This window comes from Gymnogyps californianus, chromosome 6, assembly GCF_018139145.2.
Source record: "Gymnogyps californianus isolate 813 chromosome 6, ASM1813914v2, whole genome shotgun sequence".
In the NCBI taxonomy this organism is placed as follows: domain Eukaryota; kingdom Metazoa; phylum Chordata; class Aves; order Accipitriformes; family Cathartidae; genus Gymnogyps; species Gymnogyps californianus.
Window position 1 is genome coordinate 41,794,225 of NC_059476.1, and position 22,776 is coordinate 41,817,000.

At 46.2% G+C, this 22,776-nt stretch overlaps 1 protein-coding gene across 1 annotated transcript in view; it reads left to right on the top strand.

The window, feature by feature from the left end:
* TUBGCP2 (tubulin gamma complex associated protein 2) overlaps nucleotides 1–21,793 on the top strand; it is a 37,285-nt gene extending 15,492 nt beyond the window's left edge. Inside the window, exons 9-17 of the mRNA XM_050899306.1 lie at nucleotides 368–548; nucleotides 3,123–3,303; nucleotides 3,770–3,942; nucleotides 5,325–5,453; nucleotides 6,882–7,002; nucleotides 12,147–12,290; nucleotides 12,895–13,023; nucleotides 14,493–14,656; nucleotides 21,402–21,793. Of these exons, the coding sequence (XP_050755263.1) occupies nucleotides 368–548; nucleotides 3,123–3,303; nucleotides 3,770–3,942; nucleotides 5,325–5,453; nucleotides 6,882–7,002; nucleotides 12,147–12,290; nucleotides 12,895–13,023; nucleotides 14,493–14,656; nucleotides 21,402–21,507 (1,328 nt within the window). The 3' untranslated portion in view covers nucleotides 21,508–21,793. The remainder of the gene's footprint in view (nucleotides 1–367; nucleotides 549–3,122; nucleotides 3,304–3,769; nucleotides 3,943–5,324; nucleotides 5,454–6,881; nucleotides 7,003–12,146; nucleotides 12,291–12,894; nucleotides 13,024–14,492; nucleotides 14,657–21,401) is intronic.
* Nucleotides 21,794–22,776: the final 983 nt, after the last annotated feature.

Genomic DNA, 22,776 nt, shown 5'->3' on the forward strand with positions numbered 1-22,776 from the left:
TTGGGTGTTTAAATGAAGCGTGCAACCTGATGGCTACCATTGTTCTCTTCCATAAGTACAAACCCCTCCAAAAGCTACTTCTGAAGTGCAGCACCAGATCTTCAAAGTTTCTGGCTATCTGCAGAGATGTTTTGCCACCACTGGGAAACAAAACCATTTCTAAATCTCTCCTTAAATGTGATACTAGGTGCCTAATTTAAAATTCTGTATCATCTTTTGAAAGGTGTCTAAATCCTTTCCAGCTTTCAGTAGAACTTAGTGTAAACATTTCACAGCATATCTTCTGCTTGAAGGTAGTGGTCTGAAAGTTTCCCTGTTGGATGTACGGTAGGTATGAATATGGGTCATTCTTTCTTTTTGCTTCTAGGGAAATATTTAAATGTTGTGCGAGAATGTGGACGTGATGTTACCTGCCCTGTGGCTAAAGAGGTCATCTATACTTTAAAAGAGCGAGCATATGTGGAACAAATAGAAAAAGCATATAACTATGCTAGCAAAGTTCTTCTGGATTTCCTAATGGAGGAGAAAGAGCTGGTGGCTCACCTAAGGTTTGATATATTTTACTAAATGCATGTTAAATAGATTGGTTCTGATAGTGAAGATAAGTTTTTGAACTTAGCTCTCTTTTCTTGGGATATTATTAATGTATTCTCTCTATTTCCATTAGAAAGGTTGACCTGAAAAAAAAAGGTTTGTTTTTTTTCCTGAAGAAAAAAAAAGAAAAGTGTAAAATCATAGAAATGTTGGGTGGGAAGGATGTCTGGGGGTCTCTAGTCCAACTTCCTTGGAAGGCTGTTGCCAAAACTAGGTCAGGGCAGGCGTGCCTTTGCCTAGCCCAGTCCCAAAACCTGCCCTCAGGTATGGACATCCCCCACCTCTCTCATGACTTGTCCCACGGCTACATGTCATTCCCACCCAGGAAGGGAGTTTCCTAACGTCATCGGGTATGATCAAGAAGAGTTTAGTGTGAATAAGAAATAGTTTGAGATTAGGCATCTCACCAAATATATGCCATGGTTATTCTTCATGGAAACATACGTAGTTGGAATAGAGTAAGTGTATTAGCCCCAAGTTCTAGTACGGAGTTTTTCTTAACATTGTCCCTTTTTAAAGTTCATTTTAATAACCCATATTTTGATTCTTGTAACACATTCAGCTGATAGCAAATGCAAGTGCATTCTAGCCTGCAAACTCCAGCTTTCTTGTGTGAATCAAGCTTTTAGTTTATTACTGTCTTCAGAAAACAGTAATAACAGGAATCTTAACTATCCAGAAGACCAAGACAGCAACAAATAGGTAGGAAATTGCAGTTGATAGCTGGCTGTAAGATAGTTTGTAACTGGGCTGAGACCTGGTACCAGAGGTTCTGCTTCAAACCAGTGACACAGTGTGAAAGAAAGTGGTCTGAGCTTCATGAGACAAACCTGCCAAGTGACTTGCACAACAAGATGCCACTTGGGAGACATAAGCTGGAGCAGTACTGGCGACTGAATTGAATGCGCCTAGCAGGCCTGGTAGGATTGCTTTGGGCCTGCTTTTTGCTAGGTCTGAAAAAACTGTAGCCACAACAAAGCTGTCTGCTCCAGACCTGGGAGCGCTACGGATCCAGCTGAGAGAGGTTGTGGGAAGACCTGAAGATCGATGGTTCGCTCCTTTGAAACTGATACATGCCTTCCTGCCCTGTGAAAACCACCAGAGAACATGCCTTGTTTCATGAAAGGTTGTAAGAGCTGTCTGAAGCCTGTCAGTTGTTAAGGAGATTCTTCCTAGCCTTGCTGATGACTGTCATGCTTCCAAGCCTTCTTTGCTCAACAGGACTGTTCAAAGCACACTGGCTTCCAAAGCTCTGGTGGCACATGTCCCCTCTTGGGCCCGTCTATCACAATGTAGTTTCAGATTAAGGTGTTGCTCAGCCTCTCCAGCTGGGGTTGATGTCTGTGACCTCCCCACCTTCGAAACGGGCTCTCTGCTAGGTCATCCAGCAGAGTGTATATGTCGTCTGCTGGGGTGCAAGTGCAGGGCCAGCTGGTTGAGGAGGAAGCTACTGAGCTTCCAGCACGTCTGTGCGCTTTGAGGGCTGAAGTGGGATGGTTGTGATCAAACCCCAGGGACCTGTGACAGATAACCTCTTCTCTGTTAAGCGGGAGTACTGACTCTCTCTCTCCACCGTCACAGAAATGTTAGTTGGAAGGGACCAACAACCTCAGCAGGTCTCTAGTTCAACCTCCTGCTTGAAGTGGGATTGTCGCCAGCATTAGGTCAGGTTTTTATTTGGGTTTGCGCTCTAGGGCGTGTCAGCAGTAGGTATCTCGCTCCCCTAACTGTTGTGTCCTCAGTTAACCGCTGACACTGTCATGACTTCCTCATGACTGGGGGAGTTTTCTTGGTTCAAGAGAGTAATGACAGTCAGGGAAACAGAGGGGCTGAGCATCGTCCCAAATTGACAGTGATCAGGAGTCTGCAACCACATCGTGTTAAGGCTGTGCTGGTCCTGTTTCTGTTCTGAAGACTGCAGTTATCATGTGTGATCTTTGGCCAGGCGCTAAGTTAATCCTCAAACTCTCCTCTGAGCTATTTCCAAGCTCCTGGCCCACTGCAGTTAACTCTCCCTGGTGCCCAGTGAAAATTAAAGTTTATGCATCCTACTATAGCAGAAGTCAACGCAGGTACCTGGAGTACTTAAAAAATGAGCACAGATACTTGTTCATTCAAAGGAGTCCAAGATTCTGCTCTGAATTGGCAACTGCCTCTTGGATGGATCTGCACACCGTGGAGGTTGGGGTGGTGTTCAGGATAGCAGTATAAGCCTTCGCCCAGCAATGCAGTGCGTACTTTTTTTTCCTAAGGTGCATTTTTCAAGGAAAAAAAGAACAGCAGCAGCCCTGATCCGACTGCACAAAAGCATCCTGACTGAGGTGGAAGGCAAGAGGGGATATGCATAAAAGACTAGTCTCCAAATGTGGAGTCTCCAAATATGGCTGTGTGTAGTGTATGAAGAGGAACATTTTGTGATCAAACCCAGCAGGCTGGCTGAATTGATTGCTTTTGTTCTTTTAGGTTTAAAATGGATTAACTTGGGATTTAAAAAACATAATCAATTTTCCCTCCATTTTCTTGAGCAGATCTATAAAACACTATTTCCTGATGGATCAAGGGGACTTTTTTGTTCACTTCATGGATCTCACAGAAGAAGAACTTAAGAAGCCTGTAGACGACATCATAACTACGAGGCTAGAGGCTCTGCTTGAATTAGCCCTGCGAATGAGCACAGCCAACACAGATCCTTTCAAGGACGATTTAAAGGTAAGAATGTACGTAAGCAGAAGATAATTGAATTTGAGCCGAAGGCCTGCCGTGATTTGGGAAGATCTGCGTGCCTGTAAGAACCTGTTGAATGTACAGTGAAGGAGAAGAGAATTGATGGCTGTCCTTCTGTAGACCTTTTCTGGGTTAAGTCCTCTTTTATCCAGATTAGCAACTGGAAGCACCCACCCTGGACGAGGGGCTGCGTTTTCTTGCTGGCGTCTGAACATGGAGAAGTGCTTTTGGGTGGCCTCGAGATGAAGTGGAAGCAGTAGTGTGTCTTTCATGCTTATTCTCAGCTTGGGTGCTCACTTTGGAGTACAAGAAAATACCTGATTAGAAGTCCTGCCTGTTAATGATTGTGTATTTTACAGATGTGAAGCCTCAATAGATAAGGTAAAACAGAGTTCGCTGCTGGCTGCTGAGTATCCTGTGGCTTCATTTTTTTCCTGCTCTTCCTTTATAGATTGACTTGATGCCCCATGACCTCATTACACAGCTCTTGAGAGTATTGGCCATAGAAACGAAACAGGAGAAGGCCATTATCAGTGCAGATCCCACAGAGCTCACTCTCAGCGGTCTGGAAGCATTTTCCTTTGACTACATTGTTAAGTGGCCTCTGTCCCTTATTATAAACAGGTAAAGTATCAATCCACTGAAGGAAAAAAAAGGCAGAAGCTTTTGCATGGGGTTGAAGCATGTTTCCACACAGCAAAATACTGGAAAGCCTGTATCTTTAAAGTGACGTTATAAGTTGCTGACTAGTGGGGAATGCTTTGGGGTTGTTGAGCCCTGCTTTCTCCACTTGTAGGCATGGAATATGGATTTTCTCTTCAGCAGAGCCCTACTAGACCGTTTCTAAGGCATGCTTGGAAAGTCAAGCTTTCATTTTAAAAGGTGGGAAGACGTAGATCAAAGGATGCTTTCTCAGCCTGGTCCCTGCTTTTACTTGTGACTGGTCACCCGGTTTTCATTTGTCCATGGCTTTCTGAAGTATCTCCCCTGAGAAGATGATGAACTCTGGCAAGAGGGTTTCCACGCAAGAATCAAGCATTTCTCAAATGTGGAGAGCAGAAAATAATGCACTTTCTGGTACCCCTGGTTGCAAACTAGAAGGATACAGGCTGTTGCTAGAATTGCTGTATTGCATTTGAGTTATGAGGGACTGAATTGTTGATTTTTCTGCAGGGATTTGTCCCCTGTTTCCCTGGAGAAACACTGGCAGACCTGCTACTGTGAGCCAGGGCAACTGGGACAAGTAGTGTTAGGTGAACAGGGTGACAGATGTTGAATTGTTAAATGCCAACAATTAGTTTGTCCCTTAAATTCCCCTTTTAAAAATCAGTTGACACAGTGGGACTTTTCTAATGACATGATGCTTTTGAAATTATGTCTCTTTCTCTCAAATGGAGTGTATTAGCTCTGATGGTAGCCATGGAAGTGAAAATACTATTTGGTAAGGTTTCACGAACTGTATCGACTGGAGCTCTGTAGACACCTACGCTGAAGTGTCTGAATGCAGACCTGAATCTAGTCCCTGAAGCTATAAATAAGCATCCCCATCTGCTTCTGACAGTGCATTGCTGGCGGGGTAATGCTGCCTCTAGCTTGGTTACAGCTTTTTCTTCATCTTTTTGGAGAACCCTGGTGAATTGTTTTGGTGATCATAGCAGTCTCGGTGCAGTGGGTACATGACCGCAGGCTTTCAGCCCTCCGTCCCAGCATCTACGTGAGTGACCTTTCTGCAGGTAGCTCGAGGGAATTGAAGGAGGAAGCTGGTGATGTACCCGCTGGCAGGAAATACGGAGGAGGGACTCCTTGGAGAGAAATTCTTTGGGATGGTTACAAATGTGATTTTTTTTCTTCGGTTCGAATTGTTTCAGTGCAGATCTGTGTGCGTCTGAAGGCGTAAGGAACATATTGTGTAAAGTCTCTTTGCCTTTGAGCAGCCTCAACCTTCACAGCTTAGTCTGTCAATCAGAACAGGGCTTAATCTGGATGGGTTTCTCCTTTCTTTCCAGGAAAGCACTGACAAGATACCAGATGCTTTTCAGACACATGTTCTATTGCAAACATGTGGAAAGACAGTTGTGCAACGTTTGGATCAGCAATAAGACGGCCAAGCAATTCTCCCTGCATTCAGCTAAGTGGTATGCCTTTTTTTCTGCTGGATCAGATGTGAAGTTTTGGGTTTCTTTCTTGCTAGTTAGATATGTCATGACATGGATCAGATCATTTTGACATGAAAAAGATCTTTACAAATTTCTTACAGGCTGAGAGAGGTCAAAATATAACAATTTAGGTTTCAGTAGGAAGCGTCTGCTCAGTAATCTTTGCGCTGCTCGGCTTGTTCCTCTTTGTTGGTGTGAAGTTTTGAAAAGGAAGAGATGGTCTTTAGGGTTAGCTCATTATACACTGAACAGTTACAGCAGAGGACATCTGTGCACATATCATCTTGGTCGCTACTTTAGCATCAGCAAGATTAGTAAGGACCCCAGCAGTTTAAAAGCAACATCCTTCTCTTCTGGCGAGACGACTAGCAAGGACTCGTGACCTTCACGCACCTTGGCTGACGTTTGGGGTTTTGGTGTGATACAAATTGAATAAGGTAAAATTGGTGGGGTCTTTTCCCAGGAAATCATTCTATCTTGTTCCGTCTGTGAGGGTAGATTTTCATCTTTGGATCTGCGCTCCAGGTGCTGGAGGTGCCTGTTTGGAGAGTGAGGCAGACCCCAGCATCGCGAGGTCGTACCTTCTGCCTTGCCAATGGCACTTTCTCGTGACGAGGGAACCTCGGCTGCCTTGGCGCTGACCTCAGCCGACACGACTGTAGCTCTGGTTCTCCTGTAATTGTAGAGGCGTTAGCGGAAGAGACCTGTGCGGGTCTCTAGCCCGACCTCCAGCTCACGGCACGACTGTGATCAGCAGGGGACAGGGCAACTGTGGTTGAAAACCCTTAGGGTGGGTATCCTCCACCTCTCCAGTGACTTGTCCCAGTCTGCCGAAGTCAGTTCTTAGTTTGCCATCACAGAGCCTGCATAAATTAACATTCAGGGACCTCTATATAAGCCCACCATTCTATTTTTAAGGTGAAATTGCATTAAATACCCTAGGTAGCAGGTGATTTGATTAAATATTTGGATCCCCTGAACGTATTGATGCAAGGCATAGAATATTTTTAAGTGTTCATTTAACAAGTAAGGCTGGAAGGAAACATGAACCATTTATCTTGTTAAATTTTGCCCTGCTAACGACGGCATGTCTCATTAGATAGTTACACTAGTAAAATTGCTTTAATATTTAATATTAAAATTTTAATTGAATATAAGCAAATATTCAAAGTAATTGTCCAGTCTACAACAGGTTCAAAACTCTGACTCTAGTAATTGAGGGAAAGCCATCTGAATATGTGGAAAATAATGAGAGATGGTTTGCATTAACTTTATAATCTCTCTCACACTGCAGCAGTGAATTTGCTAGGACAGAAATATTTAGCTCTGCTTGACTGTGCAAGCCTGGTGATAGTTCTCCATGGCATTTGCTAGCTCTAAGTTGTGTGGGTGTGATTTCTCCCCTAGGTTTGCTGGTGCTTTCACACTGCGGCAGCGGATGCTGAATTTTGTACAGAATATCCAGTATTACATGATGTTTGAAGTGATGGAGCCAACATGGCACATTCTTGAGAAGAACCTGAAGTTGGTGAGTGTGTGAGCTTGAGAGAAGTTGGAACGGAAGTCTTAACAAATTTAATATAGGGAAAAAAAGCCTAATTTCAGTTACTGCAGGTGACTCAAACATTTTGCTGGAGGCACTTAAAGTATCTGGGAACTGTTGTTCTTATCACACTGCAAAGAGTGCTGCTGTTCTATATCACCTTTCTGCTTTATTAGTCATATATCCCTTTTCTCTGCTGCATCCTCCTATCTATCCCCAGCTCGTACTCTGCACCCTGTTATGTAAAAGTGGTGTTCTGCTGAACGTCGCTTTACACAGAAGAAAGAAAACTATGGAAAAGGAAGAAGGATGCAGGGTGCAAAGATCATAGACCGGTCCAGACATCTTCAGTTGATTCCTTGGCTGACTTACAGTGCTCTTAAAAGCCAAGTCTGTGCTTTCTCTTCCGTGAAGCTGCTGAGGACTGGCACGTTAGGACTATCTTTTATAAAACAGGGTCTTCCTTATTCAGGTGGCTGTTCCACATGTGTATTCCCACTGCAGATGGGCAAGGTTGGAGAACTTTTCCACTCCGGTGATATCTGGGAGAGGCTAAGCTCACTTCACACTGGTTTTTATGCCTGATGAGGGAGTATCTGGACAAAGCATGCCTGGCATCATTTTGGTTCCTTTCATGGAGGTGTAATGTTCTGAGCTGTGGGATTTTCCAGGTGTGTTACAGAATATTTCTGGTTCACTAATCCAAGTCAGTGACTTCTCCAGAAGTTAACTCTTTGCCCTAGCAAAAACTGCAAGAATCAGTTTTTATCTCATGATGGGCATGTGAGATGCTGTTATTATCTCACAGAGGAACACATTCTCAGCTGATGTCCCCCCTGCCTGTTTTAAACCAAGAATGAGAAGTCGTTGGGAGCTTACCTTTCAGAACAGGCTGTTCAAGGAGCCCATAAAGGTCTTCTCATATCTGGTTTCATTCACATCAGATTTGGTGGTTCCATCCTGTCGTGGTTTAACCCCAGCCAGCACCTCAGCACCACGCAGCCTCTTCCCCCTCCCCTCTCCCAGTGGGGTGGGGAGGAGAGAAAAAAAAAGGTAAAACTTGTGGGTTGAGATAAGAACAGTTTAATAACTGAAGTCAAATAAAATACACTACTAACTAAGAATAATAATCATATAATAATAATAATTGTAATGAAAAGGAATACAACAAAAAAAGAAATAACACCCAAGAAAAGACAAATGATGCACGGTGCAGTTGCTCACCACCCGCTGACCGATGCCAGAGCCACGATCCGCCCCTCCTGCCCAACTCCCCCCAGTTTATATACTGGGCATGACGTTCCATGGTATGGAATACCCCTTTGGCTAGTTCAGGTCAGCTGCCCCGGCCGTGCTCCCTCCCAGCTTCTTGCACGCCTGCTTGCTGGCAGAGCATGGGAAACTGAAAAGTCCTTGGCTTAAGATAAGCGCTCCTTAGCAACAACTAAGTTATCAACATCATTCTCACACTAAATCCAAAACACAGCACTGTACCAGCTACTAAGAAAAGAGTTAACTCTGTCCCAGCCGAAACCAGGACACATCCTTAACAACAGAGAAAAAAATCTGTCACCAACAGATCGAGGGCTATTCTCAGTCTGTCTAGAGCAAACCCTTCTCTCCCTGCCTTTTTTATCTGACTGTGGTAAAGATCTAGACTTTCGGGGCATACAGAGTTACTGTGGAAGTTCATTAGACAAGCGAAGGATGATGCCTGAGCACTGGGGGATCTAGTGAAAGCCACAGCAATGCTGGAAATATGTGTTGTCTTCCTTGCCATCAGCCTGAGCCCAGCCCATAGCTTCTTCATTCCCTAGGAACATGTGCTGGAGCCAGGGCACTGGTTGCCTCACCTCTCAGCACCAGTGGACCTGCCTGGCTTCTGCTGGTTTCTGGCCTACAAACAGCTCTTTGTGGGAGGAAAAAGAGAGCAGAGATGGCATCTTAGGTTACTTCTGTACTGCTGCCTAAAACGAGGACAGAGACGTAGGCTGGCTGCTCCACATGACATACCAAATGTCTCCGCTGGGTCCCGTGTGGTCCTAACATGCAATCATTTTGTCTTCTTCCAGTTTCAAGTGTTTGCAGCAGTCTGGGGAGGGCTGCACTGTAGCTGTTTTCATAGCGTGAAGCGGCAAGGATGCGTTGCATGGGCTGGGGTGTGTCGTGAAGGCCTGTCAAAGTGCTTGAGGGTACAAAGCTTGGTGGAGTAGCGTTGGAGGGCTCTGCCAAGGGAGGGAATCTGACCTGCTGCCATCTCCTCCGTGCCAGGAGACAACTTGAGAAGGCCCTTAGGAAGTGCTATCCCTGAGCTTTGTATGACAGTTGCCTTGGCGTATGGCGCGCAGGCAAGGGCTGTGCCAGGCAGTGAACTTGTGTTTAATTAGAGCAGATGATCAGTGATGCATTCCTCAAGCTTGCATATTTTGCAGCATAACCTTTGTGATGGCTGTAGTCATTTGCCTTATCCCAAGGGACACTGCGTTCCTCATGGTCCTTCTCAGCTTCCTTACCCACTGTGGTGCTGCTGTGTTGGGGCTGGTCTTAGGGTGCCCCAGCTACTGTGAGGAAACGGGAGGCAGATGTGCATCACCTTATTATTCTTCCCTCTGGTAGTCATGCTGTGATCAGGCGCTTCTGGGTTGCACATCTTTTTCCTCTTTTACACCGTGAAAAACGTTTACCTGATGTACCAAACAGCCCAAGACTCCTTTTGCAATCTGCATTAAGCCACAGCAGCTCTCTTGGCAGCTCTCTGATGAGCCTTGTGAGTCTTCAACATCAGCTGACCCTGTCTTAGCTTCTGCTGTGTATTGGGGAGTTGTTCTGGGGTCAGCTAACCAACATTTTTTGATGCCCTGTCATCCTTTTTCCTGGAGAATTCACAGGAGGTATCAGGTCTAGGATTGTGAGCATCTCTGCATATTCTTGGCGAGGACTTCTGAACAAGAAGCGGTCATATGTCAAGCTCCTGGATGATCTGAGAGAAGTGTACTTGCTTCTTAATTTTGTTATAAGTTTAGGTTTGCAAAATATAATACTCAGTTTACTTTACTTACATTGAGGCACTTGAACAAGTTATCCTGCCCCGGGTTCTTCCATACTGATCTCAGGTAGTGATCTCAGGTAGTGCTTCCTTTCAGTCTCTGCTGATTCCAGATGTCCTGGAAGGGACTGTGAAACGCAGCAGGCGCGCGGTCTGTATCGACGGCATCCCCTGTTCAGAAGAGACAATCTCCTGACTCCAGAGTTTTTGCAAAGACACTCTGTCTGAAGATTCCTCTCTGCTTTGGCTCTCAGCCATTGAGTGTCTCTGCTCCTTCAGAGATATAATGGTGGTGTAGCATTTTTATTTCAGTTCCAAAAAGGAATTTGCCAGTTTATACTGTTTGTCGGAGGAGCCCATTCCCAAGAACGGTCTATAGACCAAACCTTTTTGATAGCCCACGTGGGCAGAATTTTTCCCTCGCTATGGAACATCTGTGAGCCTCTTTAGCCTGCCAGAGACGTTGAGATAGCAGGTGTAAAGTGACTTTGCTGGCACTGGGGAAAGGTGTTTCCATGGCTGTATGGCAAGAACGAGATCTGTCCGTGCCTTCACTATACGCTTCTTCATTTCTGAAACCTTGAGGGCTGCTGCAGCATTTTGTAGAGCATTTCTACCATTGCTCTGTACACGAAGGGCTTCTCCAAGTAATAGTGCGGTAGTAACGACTCGAAGATGCCCGTGATGTGAATATGTACACAAGTCGTCACTTGAAACGGAGAAATTTTTTTGGCAAGTTAGCGAAGTCTTTGAGATGTAAGTCGAATGTATGTTTGCCTCCCACCCTCATCAGTGTCCTTCAAAGCTTTTAAATCTCTGGGAGATGGAGCATGCCCTCTGCCAGTGCTGGGGCAGGAAAAGCCTGGCTCTAGTCAATGTTGCGATATGGGCACCTATGAGTCAAACATCTCAACGCTGCCAGCTAAAGAAGCTGTTTCAGCAGCCGCTTTGTTACGCAGTCCTTTAAAAGAGCTGCTCACCAGGGATGACATATCCCCAGCTACTGGGTAAAATCTTCCTTGATTTAAATAAAAGCATCATTTATTTCCAAACAGAGGATGCAGAACTGGCTCTTTAACCTCCGTAGCCTACAGACTGGGGTAGTTTTTTCCTTTCATTTGCATTTTAGGAGGGAAAAGGATGATCCTCACTGGTCTCATGTAGTGCCTTATGCTGTTTTTTTATTTGTTAGACTTCTCTCATGTGCATTTCCACTTGAAGTTAAGGTGCTTTCTTCCTAAAAATATAACTAGTATCTTCATCTTCACAACATCATTGTCTTCATCAACACAACTAGCATCTTCATTGCATTAGAGAGGGGCATTTATCCCTGTTCTGTACGAGTAGGGGTTTTTTTGGCATTGATCCTGATGCCAGTGCGGATACCTTGGCAATTTTAGTCCTATGGTTCTTTCTTAAGCTTGACTTGTGTTCTCAGCTTCAGCACATCCCATAATTGTACAGAGTGAGAGGGGGTTTTTAATGAATCATTTAAAACTCGAGACTGAAAGAGCCCATTGAAGTAGCAGAGCTGGACAAAAATCTTACAGAATCCTTGCAACGCTGCATGTCCCAGTTCCTTATTGTGCTCCTAAAACATGTTTCTGAATAACCTGTATGTTTTAAGCCTCATAAACTTACTGACATTTAAGGTTCTTTGATTTATTTTTCTCTTTTCCACTTATTGTAGCTGACTTTACTGAGATTGTGAAGGTGGGAGTGGGCATGACAAGCAGATTTAAAAGCAAAGGAAGTGCGTGTTCACAAAGCAGATAACTCCATCCTGAGCCTCCTTTCCGGTGGAGGGTTTGGATGATTAAAGAAAGCATAATTTGGTTGAGAAGGTGATGTGACAAATCAAAGGTAAAAAGCCTGTGAACGGCTGTTGAAGGCAGTAATGCAAACACAGTCCCCATCTCAGGATGTTTCTCAAAGCTGGAAGGTACATGAGAAGTATCTCGGCATGCCCTAGAGCATGTCTGAGAGGTCACTGTGAGAGGCAGGATGCTGGGTTAGAGCTTTGGTCCGGTGCGGCACAGCAATCCTGGTTTGGTTTTTACATTATTGTACTATCCTGTCACAGGCATCTAATATTGATGATGTCCTGAGCCACCACACAAGCTTCTTGGATAACTGCTTGAAGGACTGCATGCTAACCAACCCGGAGCTGCTGAAGATCTTCTCCAAGCTGATGTCTGTCTGTGTCATGTTCACAAACTGCATGCAGGTATGTACAGCCTCCCCGTATTCACCACGCCACTGCCAGCTGCTTTGGGTGCCAGCCAGCTAGGACAGTCCCTTTTTTGAACTCAACCCCTCTTGTCCCTCGCTGCACGTGGAAGAGCCTCTGTTCCTCCCGCCAGCAGGCTTTAGAGCTTGACCCTCATCCTTTCTCCCAAATGGTTTCTGGGGCTTCTCCCTCCACAAAGTTCGCTATGCTCTTCTTTTTCAGTGTTGGGATCAGGTTTACATGAACTGAATTACCTCTCTTCGGCCAGTCCCGCAGCAGAATTTGAGGTATAAGTTGTAAGGCTCTGTAGTTTTTAGCATGCTCTTTTGAGGGTCAGGTGAGGACTGGTGATTAGACCCCTGGAGACTGATCTCTGTGGGCACACTCTAGCCAGCATCTCAGGGAGCCCATAGCTTTAAAAAAACCCCACCTTCCTTTGGATTTAGGGAGCTTTGTGTGTTAACACCGTAAATTTAATCTCCGAGTTAGCTTTCATGGGAGTTAGCTAGCTGCAGAGCTAGCAGAACTGAGTCAGCCTCATGCTTTGCCGTAATTGAAAAAATGGGATTTAACCATTTCTCCAACCCTCTGCGCTTCCAAGAGGTTCACCCAGAGCATGAAGCTGGATAATGAGATGGAGCGGCTCACCTTAGAGCACGGCACAATGCTGGGCCCGCCAACAGAGGAGGAGCGTGCCGAAGAGACTGCGAAGAAGAAGCTGACTAACAAGGTGGGACACGGGATGGACAGCTGGGCCCTTTCCTCTGTGAATGCTGCCTGGGTTGTAGTCTGGTCAGGGTGGCTGTCCTACCTCTTGCAGATAGACCTTCCTAGTTTCTAGAGCACCTCTGGCCCCAAAAGCAGAATCTTGTGGGCATTTTTGAGGGCAGCGTAGAGCGCTGATGGTGTTCTCAAAGTCTGCTTTGAAGACCCTGTCTCCCACAGCAGTCCCTGCACTTGTTTTTAAGTTCTTAGTTGTATTTTCAGCTGTGCAGTGAGTACCCACATGTCGTGGTTTAACCCCAGCCGGCAGCTAAGCACCACGCAGCCGCTTGCTCACTGCCCCCCCACCCCTGGGATGGGGGAGAGAATCAGGAAAAAAAACTTGTGAGTTGAGATAAAGACAGTTTAATAGGACAGAAAGGAATGAAAAACAATGATAATGATGATAATAATAATATGACAATAGCAATACTAAAAGAATTAAACTATACAAAGTAAGTGGTGCACAATGCAATTGCTCACCACTCGTTGACCGATGCCCAGTTAGTTCCCGAGCCGCGATCCCCCCTCCCAGTTAACTCCCCCCAGTTTATATACTGGGCATGATGTCATATGGTATGGAATATCCCTTTGGCCAGTTTGGGTCAGCTGTCCTGGCGGTGTCCCCTCCCAGCTTCTTGTGCCCCTCCAGCCTTCTTGCTGGCTGGGCACGAGAAGCTGAAAAATCCTTGACTTAGTATAAACACTACTTAGCAACAACTAAAACCATCGGTGTGTTATCAACAGAATTTTCCTACTAAATCCAAAACACAGCACTATACCAGCTACTAGGAAGAAAATTAACTCTGTCCTAGCCGAAACCAGGACACCACATACAGGCTTTCTGCAACTTAAGAACTTTCTTATTTCCAGAACTAGCATTTTGTGATGGATGAGCCAATAAACTGTTGGGTGTGACTCTTCGCAGCCCATCCCTTTCATATCTGGGGTATTTGTCTTGTCTGTATATCTCTTTCTAGATGCACACGTACTAAGCAATTTGTTTTGGTTAACTGCAGCTCTGCGGTTAGCAGGCTGCCTCCTGTCCCGCTGAAAGCCCCTGTCTGGCCCACAGCCGGCGGAGTCCATCACACTGCAAGGCGATCGGAGTGCTCCAGAAGTTACAACCTGTCTTAGGCAACACTCACTTTCTGCTTACTGGCTTTTCCTACTGCTTGAAAATAAATAACGACAGGATATATTTGAGGATAACTCTACTGGGGACTACTCTGGGATTCTCCCAGATAGGCATAGCAAGGTTTTTAACTACCAAGGACCTTGCAACTGTTTTGAAAGATTTATTTTAGTGGCTCAGCGGCTGTTAAGTTTTATGGCAGTATTTTTGAGCAGGTTAGGAAATAGGGAAGAAATAATTGCTTCTCTTCGGCAAGCGCGAATCAGCAAACACGTGGGGCCGCTATGCCTTTGTCTTGATAGCTTTTAGCAGAGCATGCCGACAACCTCCACCTGACATCTGGCTTCGAAGCAACGATCAACAAGTTTGATAGCAATTTCTCAACACATCTGCTGGACCTGTTGGACAAACTGAGCGTTTACAGCACCAATGACTGTGAGCACAGCATGCTCAACATCATCTACAGGTGAGCCAGCAGTTTTCTCTCGGTAACTTCCCCTCCTGTGGTTCCCAAATTCAGCTCAGGAAGAATAATTGCTGTTTATAACTGTGCATGTCTGCCCCATCAATGAAAACACTGAAATCACCAGAAATATTGCTTTGCATTTCGACCCAAGGCTTTAAAAAAAACCACAACACATTCCTTTGAATTATGTGAAATTTGTCTATTAATGTTGTAAATGTAATACAAGTGTTAGTTTTCTTGGGGATTGTCTCACTGTGTAGACAGTGACTAAGCTGATTCCTGAATACAGCGTAAGTATTCCAAGATGAGAAAACCATGCAAGGGATTGGTCATAAGTGGCTATTTTGCTTTAAGTTCACATCTTGTATTTATTTAAATAAACATCCCTTCATATGCTTGTTTTGTGGCCTCACCCGTACTTACTAGCTTCTTAGAAATCAAAATTCCTCCAGTAATACCTGAAAGTCAAGTGCACAAGATACACTGCAGGAAGAGAGAGAGAGATCAGGAGATCTAGGTTTTGCTGCTACGTTTATAACCTCTGTGTTTCTTTTTCAGTAAAATGAGATGCACAAGGCCTTCTTTGGGATGATCAACATTTGTTTTTGCTATAAGGGTCATACGTATTAGCGTTGCTGGGCTTTTTAAGATCTGTGTTATAGATTGGTGTAGCATGGAGGGACCTACCCTGGTATTTCTAGCTTTGAAGAACCACAGATAATGCTCTAGGAGCATTACCCTGAGTTGAGCACATGCGCTGTGCAAGCAGAATGCTTCTCACTCTGATCCTGCTACCAGCGCTTTGGGAGCAAAACGGAAATAACTGCAAATATGGAGTTTGCTGCTGGCAGCAGCTTTTAGTGTTTGTGGCTGGAATACGTTTTTCAAGAGTCAAGCACCCATGAAACCTAGCAGCCTGCAGATTGGAAATGTTCAGCTGAGGCATGCGTATGACCACAGAATAAGAAGGCAAGCGAGGGTCAGGAGTTGACATCTCTTAATTCAAAGAGTCACCTTGGTGGAAGTCACGTGTAAGAGCTGCTGGGCGCCAGCCGCCTCACACCCGGCAAAGACTGTGACACTTCAGAAATGCTGCTTGCAGACTGTTAGGCACATACGAAAACCAATTTTTACAGTGATTTATTTTTTCCAGTGAAGAGGCAGGATGTATGTTGTGTATAGGCATAATGTTAGGAGGCTAGGATTTTCATGATTATAAAATATTGCAACACCAACACTTTTTTAAGTGCTTGTTCTATGTTTTTAAGTCTAATAGACATATTTGCACTGTTACGGTGCGCGTGAGCCTAGAACACTTGAGACTTACCTTCTTTGTCATTGCTGTCAGCTAGGGCACAGAAAACAAAGCCATCCTAAACATCCATTAGTTTCTTCATGCTGTCTGTAAGCCGGTGTGTAGCCTTATTTTCATGTGTAAGCAATTGTGAACAGCTCTTAGAGGACTAGCCAGAAATTAAGGTCGTTTTTAGGTGTCGATTGTTTCCTTTCATCTTTTTCTGAGGAAAGCTCTTGGTTTACCAAGGAGTACTCTCTGCTTTTAAGAATGCTTTTCATCTGAAGTTGTAATGCTTTTCAGTGGTAGATATGCTAGGATCAGTTGTTGGTGATACGTAATTTTGTTCATCAATGTGCCTGATAACTGGTTAATCACATACATTTTCTTTCTTCCCTTGGTGCTGTAGGGATTCGTGCCCCAACCCCTTTGATATTTAATACAGAACAGAGTAGGTCCTTATTTAGTTCTTTTTAACCACATAGGACTAAAGGCTACTTTGAGCTTTCTCCTAACTCTGCTTTGTCCTCTGTTTTGTTTTATTTAAGTGTAGTCTTATCGCTCCTCTGCTTTGTTTGGTTTTTGTGAACTGTACTTTTTGTTGGTCATTCTCATCCTTTAACTTAATCTTCAGGAAAACCATAAGAATGTTAACCTGCAACCATTCAGTTCTGTTTGCTGCCCTTCTGTACCAGATATCTTTTATGGCTGGCTGATGACCCTCACACCTCTGTTGAGATGTGCTACACCTGAAAACAGAGAGAGAAAAGGTTTCAGGAACATTTTTTTGAAGCAGGTTGTTGTCCCCTCCTCATGCCGTGTCTCTTGAAGCTTTCATTGGCCTTTTCTAACAGCGTCTGACAGGGCTATCTAGGATTCCTGGTACCAACCTTTGCAAACACTGTTTTGTGAAGCGTTCCAGCAGGAGCCTGGGCTTCCAGTTGTCCTTTACTTCTGAGAACTTCCTGACCAGCAACTACCATGCATTTACACAGCCCCTGGTCTCCTGTGTTAGCATCTGCTGCTCTATCTGAGATGTGGTCACACAGCTGAGACCAAGGTTGAACACTAAAACTTGTCATCCATGTTACCATGGGTGCTTCCAGGAGTGGAGTCTAGCCCACCAGCTCCCACAACCCTGTAGAGAATTACATGTCTTGTCTTCTTCCTTGTAGGGATTGTATTCCTTATTTAAGGAGGACAGGGATACTCACAGGCATCTGAAAGGAAATACAGTGCCACAGGACTGCTTGCTGCTCTAAACTCTCCGGCTTCCGTTCCCTGTCAGGGTGGGAGCTTATCTTCCTACCACCAGAACTGCCCTTGTTGGTTGATACTCAGTCCCTGAAATGGGAAGGTAGGTGAGGACCCCTTCTCCACAGTCCTAATAACTCTGATTCACTCCATCTCTGAAGTAACCAGAATCAGAGGTCTCCTTCTCGTCTTGGAAATTCTTTAAAGACTTTTTTTGTGGCTGTGAGTGGAGGCCCCCAACTGTAGAAGTGATTGCTGTTCCTTTCAGGACTAACCAGGACAGCTAAGTCTCTGCAGATCCTTTTAGGAAATGATGATGCAGCTTCTCAAGGCCTTCTGGACATTTTATGTGAGCCTTCATCTGCCTGGGCATCGCTGTTTATCATCGTTGGACTGTTGTAGCTTGCAGGCAGGATCCATCTGTAGGAAAATTGACAGGCCAAAGGGATGAAGCTCTTACGCTCCCCACGCTGCCATCACTTCTAGGTGGCACAGTAGCACCCAGAGTCAGGCTGGATTCAGGGATCGAGACCACAAGCAGTTGAGTCATCCAGGCAAGAACGTTTACTCCTCCTCCGTGCTCCAGCCCTGCCTCCTTCTTTACCAAGCGCTTACATTTTTATCATTACCAGTACAAGTTCTAACAGACGAACTTTTTTTGATGCTCCATCCAGGAGATCTTAATGGCAGCTAACTCCATGATCCAGCCGCTTGGACATCATTGCAGGTGGCACAGGGCATGGCCGACACAGTGTCGAAGACCAAGATGCCTGCTCTTTTAATGGAAGAGCATCATGACCCCACAGTCCTTGAGTCTTGTGGAGAACGTGTGGAGATTGTCCCATTGGTGGGATCACCCAGCTCAGTCCAAGGCTGGAGCTGGTTCTCAGCTTACTCAAGAAGTCAACAACGTCAAGTCCTCGACCAGTCTTTACACCACGCAATAGCAGAAGTCCCGCAGCCTCCGTCACACTTTATCACGTGTGATGCCAGACGTTGATGTAAGGCCTTTTCTGGCAGTAGCTCAGGTGGTGTCCTCCTTCCAGCACTGCTCCAACACTTAGCGTCAGAGGTTCACCCCTTTTATCATTGCCTCCCCACCCTTGTGTCAACTTTATGCTTCTACCAGGACGGTAGGACAAGGTGATGCTGCACCATGGAGACTGTCTGTCTGTCTTGTTCAGTTGTGGGTCCATGGTGCCACGGCCAGGAGCTATCCTCCACCAGACGCCTTTGTGTTTCACAGACCTCACATGAGTGTTAGCTGGAGGAGGAGGTGACTCCTGAGCTGTGGAAGCTCTGGAGCCAGTTCTTCCAAATACGGAGAGCTTGGTTTTTACGACGAGTACTTCCTGCTTCAGGAGAAAGGAGAAGTATGGTGATTCAGGCGGGTTCTGAAAAAAAATTGCTTCCGTTAGCAGTTTGCATTGAGAACGGTGACCTAAGCTGCAACCAGCTGTTCAGAAGAGGGTCTGAGTCCTTTGCCGCCTGGTATTTCCATGCCCCAGTTCTGTTCAAGGGCTGCAGAGGAAATACTGGGTCTTTATGCCATCAGGACTGTCATCGCTATCAAGTCCCCCAGTTTGGACTGTCTGGGACCACGTGGGTCTTCACCGAGATGTTGGACGTAGCTGGACCTTTGCTGACAAACCAGATGTCCCCATTTCCTTAGCCGAAATACTGCATCTTAACAGGCCATGCAACAGAACATGTCTTTCCATTTCTACAGGCTGCTCAGTAATGTTTTAAAGAGTGGAAGTCCCACGATGAATGCCCAGACGTGACATTTAGCTCTCATTCAGTCTGTAGAGATTATTGGATCGAGTCCTGGACTCTATGGCAACAGGAACCCAAGAACCAGAGCGGAGACGGTTGCCATCTGAAATAACATATTTGACAGAGAGACGGAAGAGTTTATAAGACATACCGGTCTTTTCTTATAAACGATAACCTTTTTCTATGACTGCTTTTCAAGGGTGATAGTCAACATGTACGACAGATAACAAAATATCCCTTTTATTCGTAATTCTGGTACTGTGCTTTTATTTGTTTGATCCTGGTTAATATTTATTCAGTTTACAGAACAGAGTAACTGAGGCACAACCATCGTATTTATGGCACCAAACAACAGAAGACAGAGATCCAGAGGGTTTCCTTCAAAGCGGGGAAGCTCACATGTAACTCGCAGATCTTCAGTGTGCTGAAGTCCTGCTCAGGTGCCTTGGCTCCAGCCATAGCAGTGCTGACAGAGGGTTGGCAACTGCAGAAAATCTTTAGAGTCACTCCTTCGCATCCCAGTAGTGAAAAAGGGAAGAATTACAGCATAGAGGACTTTGTCAGAAAGGATTACTTAATTCCAAACACGTAAAAATCTTACCCATCAAGTGCTGTCAGCGTTCATCAGATATCCTTCCTTTAGCAGTTTGGAGGAAACAGCAATAACTGAGCTTAGCATAAGACCGACAGGATGTATGAAGTGATGCAAACCCCAGTGAATAAAAGTTTCAGCCACAAAACAAGAAACTGAAGCGTAAGCAGAATTTGAGGAAGCACCGTGCAAATTCTTAAGATAGTTATCAAAGATCATTTAACCCTAAAAACATAGCTGAAAGGGAAGCAAATCAAAATCTGCAATTCAAGAAGTTTGGGATAAAGCAACTTTAGAAATGGAACAGATCCTCAAAGCAAGGGTGTAAACGAGTCCTGGCCTTATATTTGAATCAAAGTTTGGTAAATCGGCCCGCCTCGGCGTCAGGTTTCCTTTGTACAACACTTGAAGGATGAAAGAGATGTAAGCTTTTCAACCAGGAGAGAGCAACAGATAAATTCCATCTGTCGAGGCTCTGTTTTCCGCAGTCACCAAAAAATGTCAAGGAACAATTTGTTGCCGTTTGTGTAAGGTTGTTAAGCAACATGAAACTCAAATATTGTGCCCGTTCATTTAGTATTGGAGCAACTTAATTTGAGAAATGAAGAGAGTAACTTTTGTGTGAGTCACAGGCTGATATCGACTGTTGCTTAGCGTTCCCACGGCACATGTTTTTAAGAGCTGCACATGTCTCAGTTGGCTTCGTAGTGCGGAGTAGTCTGCCTAAGGAAGGTCACAGCAGGTGTGGAGCTGGGTGGTTTTGTGGCATTTTGGATTATCAAGGAGACAGGGTTATGATATTGCCGACGTTGCCCGCTTTGGAGAGGCGTTTACAAGTATCAGCCATACTTGTGATTTTGGCTGAGCATCTTCCAACCAGTTCCTCGTCTTCTTGAATCGTGAATCTGTTTGAAGCATACTTGCGTTAGCAAGGAGGTGGTGGTAATGGAAACTGCGACATTTCCTGGTAGTTACAGTGGATAATACGGTGGATTTCATATGGGAATTAATACCGGCGTTCAATGGTGGTGAACTCTGGTATTAAGGAGCGGTGGGAAGTGGCTGGGAAGGTGCGGAGACTGAGGAGCCCTCACCCCGGCGCCTCGTCCCCGAGGGACACGTCTCCAGGGTTGTGTGGCCAAGCTGTGGCTCCGGAGAAGAAGAAGCTATTAGCAGTTGGTCCTTCCCGATGTATTTTATACACCTGCAAAGAACAGATGAAATGCAGCCTGTTGTCAAGGGACGAGCACAGAAGAGGTGTCACCAACACCACCTGCGGCACAGCGCAGACGTCCCCCTCTCGCTCTCAACAAGCCGCTGTGTCCGCCTAGCCCAGGGCAGTCCCGTGCCGGGATGGCAGGTCGGGAGGTCGCTGCGGTGTGGCCACGTTCGGCTGATGCCCTGGGCGAGCTTTCTCCTCCAGGGGCCATGGTTGGGTACGAGCAAAGCTGTGCTCAGCGGGGTGGGCAGGGGGAACGCGGCCGCTTGAGAGGTCTGTGCTGCGGCGCAGACCCCCCTCGCTGCACAATCGAGCATCCTCCGCTTCTTCCCGCGGCGAGACTTGCTTCGCTTCGCACCCCTCATTTCAACCGACGTTGTCCTAAAATTCCTCTGACCCTATAAAAAGGTTTATGTATTTTTGGATCCCCTTGCTGCCTCTGAGCGCCTCGACGAGCCCGCGCGCTGCGGCGCTTGCAGCACCGAGCTCTCGGGGGGGGGGGGGGGCCCTTGGCGGCGCGTTCGGCTTGCTGCGTGCCGCGCTTGGGCGGTGTTGAGCCAGCGGGCTGCCGAAACTTCTTCTGGGTTTTTTTTTTTTTTTTGTCTCTCAGGTTGGACTTCAACGGGTTCTACACAGAGCGCTTGGAGCACATGTCTGCCGAGCGCAGCCAGAAGGCAGCCCCCCTGCTTCCCCGCCTGGCCGTTCCTGCCCAGTGAAGCCTCGCTGCCGCTGCCGCCCCTTTCAGCCGCCACCTCTTCGGCACCAGCGGAGAACCGGCCACGCTCTCACTTCCGAGCTAGGAGTACTCAACCCTCTGCGTTGACAGTGCGAGCTGGAAATGAACTGTAAGGGTTGTCCCAGAAAGACGGGGGAATATTCAGTCTCCTGAAATGTATGTAATGGATTTTCTCTTCTGAGAGGCTTTTGTTAAGTCCTTTTTTTTTTTTTTTACTGCATTGTAAAATGATGTTTTTGTGTGTTGTAAAATAAATTTAAAAAAAAACCCCAAAACAGGGTTATTTTGTCTGTTAACAGAACTCAGGGTGCAAATTAGTCTTTTAGGTGACTAAATTTGGGCCGGCTCACAGAGATCTTGCTCAGCTGCCACGCAGCATTATTTTGGGAGGAGAGCCTAACTGGGGGGTTGCTGGAATGAAGCTGATCAGCTGCTCTCACCAACGAGATGGGGTCTGGAGCTGATGAGCGGGTACGGGATCGTATTGTATCGGCCGAGCCCTCAGCAGAGGACTTTCAGGGTATCTTGCAGAGTTGTGCAGTCATAAAAATTGCTTGAGCCAGTTTGGGAGCGGGTGTGGTAGAGGGTGGAAGAGAAGAAAAGCGTCTCCCAGGTGGTAACCAAGAGATGTGCCGGAGACCCAGAGGCTTCAGTGGCGAGTGCGTGAACCTGGGGAGACGTGCGAGGGCTGCGGATGCAGGGCTGAGTGCTCCTGTTAATGACCTGCCCTTCCTCACCTCCTCCTCTGCAAGGACCTTCTAGAGCGCATTGGAGGGAAGAGCCAGGTTCTCTTTGCTCTGGTGGCCTAAAGCCGGTCCTCCAGCTTGGCAGAGGGAGAGAGAGCCAAGGAGAGGATGGAGACCACCAGTCCTGAGTCTGGAGGACTGGATTCCTTCATCTGAAGGTTGAAGTTGAGGACTGAGACCTCAGCCAGCATCATCTGGTTCTTCAGCGAAAGGTCTTGGGCAGTTGATGGGGAAGGGAAAGTTTCCTGTTCCCCGCACCGAGGTGGCCTCTCAGTCCGGGGAGGCTTGGAGAAGTTGACCTGCCGTTTCCATTAAGTTTCTGTGGATCCGCAGACTCCACAGCCTCTCCCTCGAGCTCAGGGTGGAGAGGTAGAGGGGCCCAAGTCCCTGGAGGAACCTGCTCGCCTCCCGGTGCCCAACGCCTCAGGCTTGAGAGGCGCCCCTGGCACCTCGCTGTGTCACCGGTGGTCACGCACATTTTTTACACCAGCGAGCAGCATAGT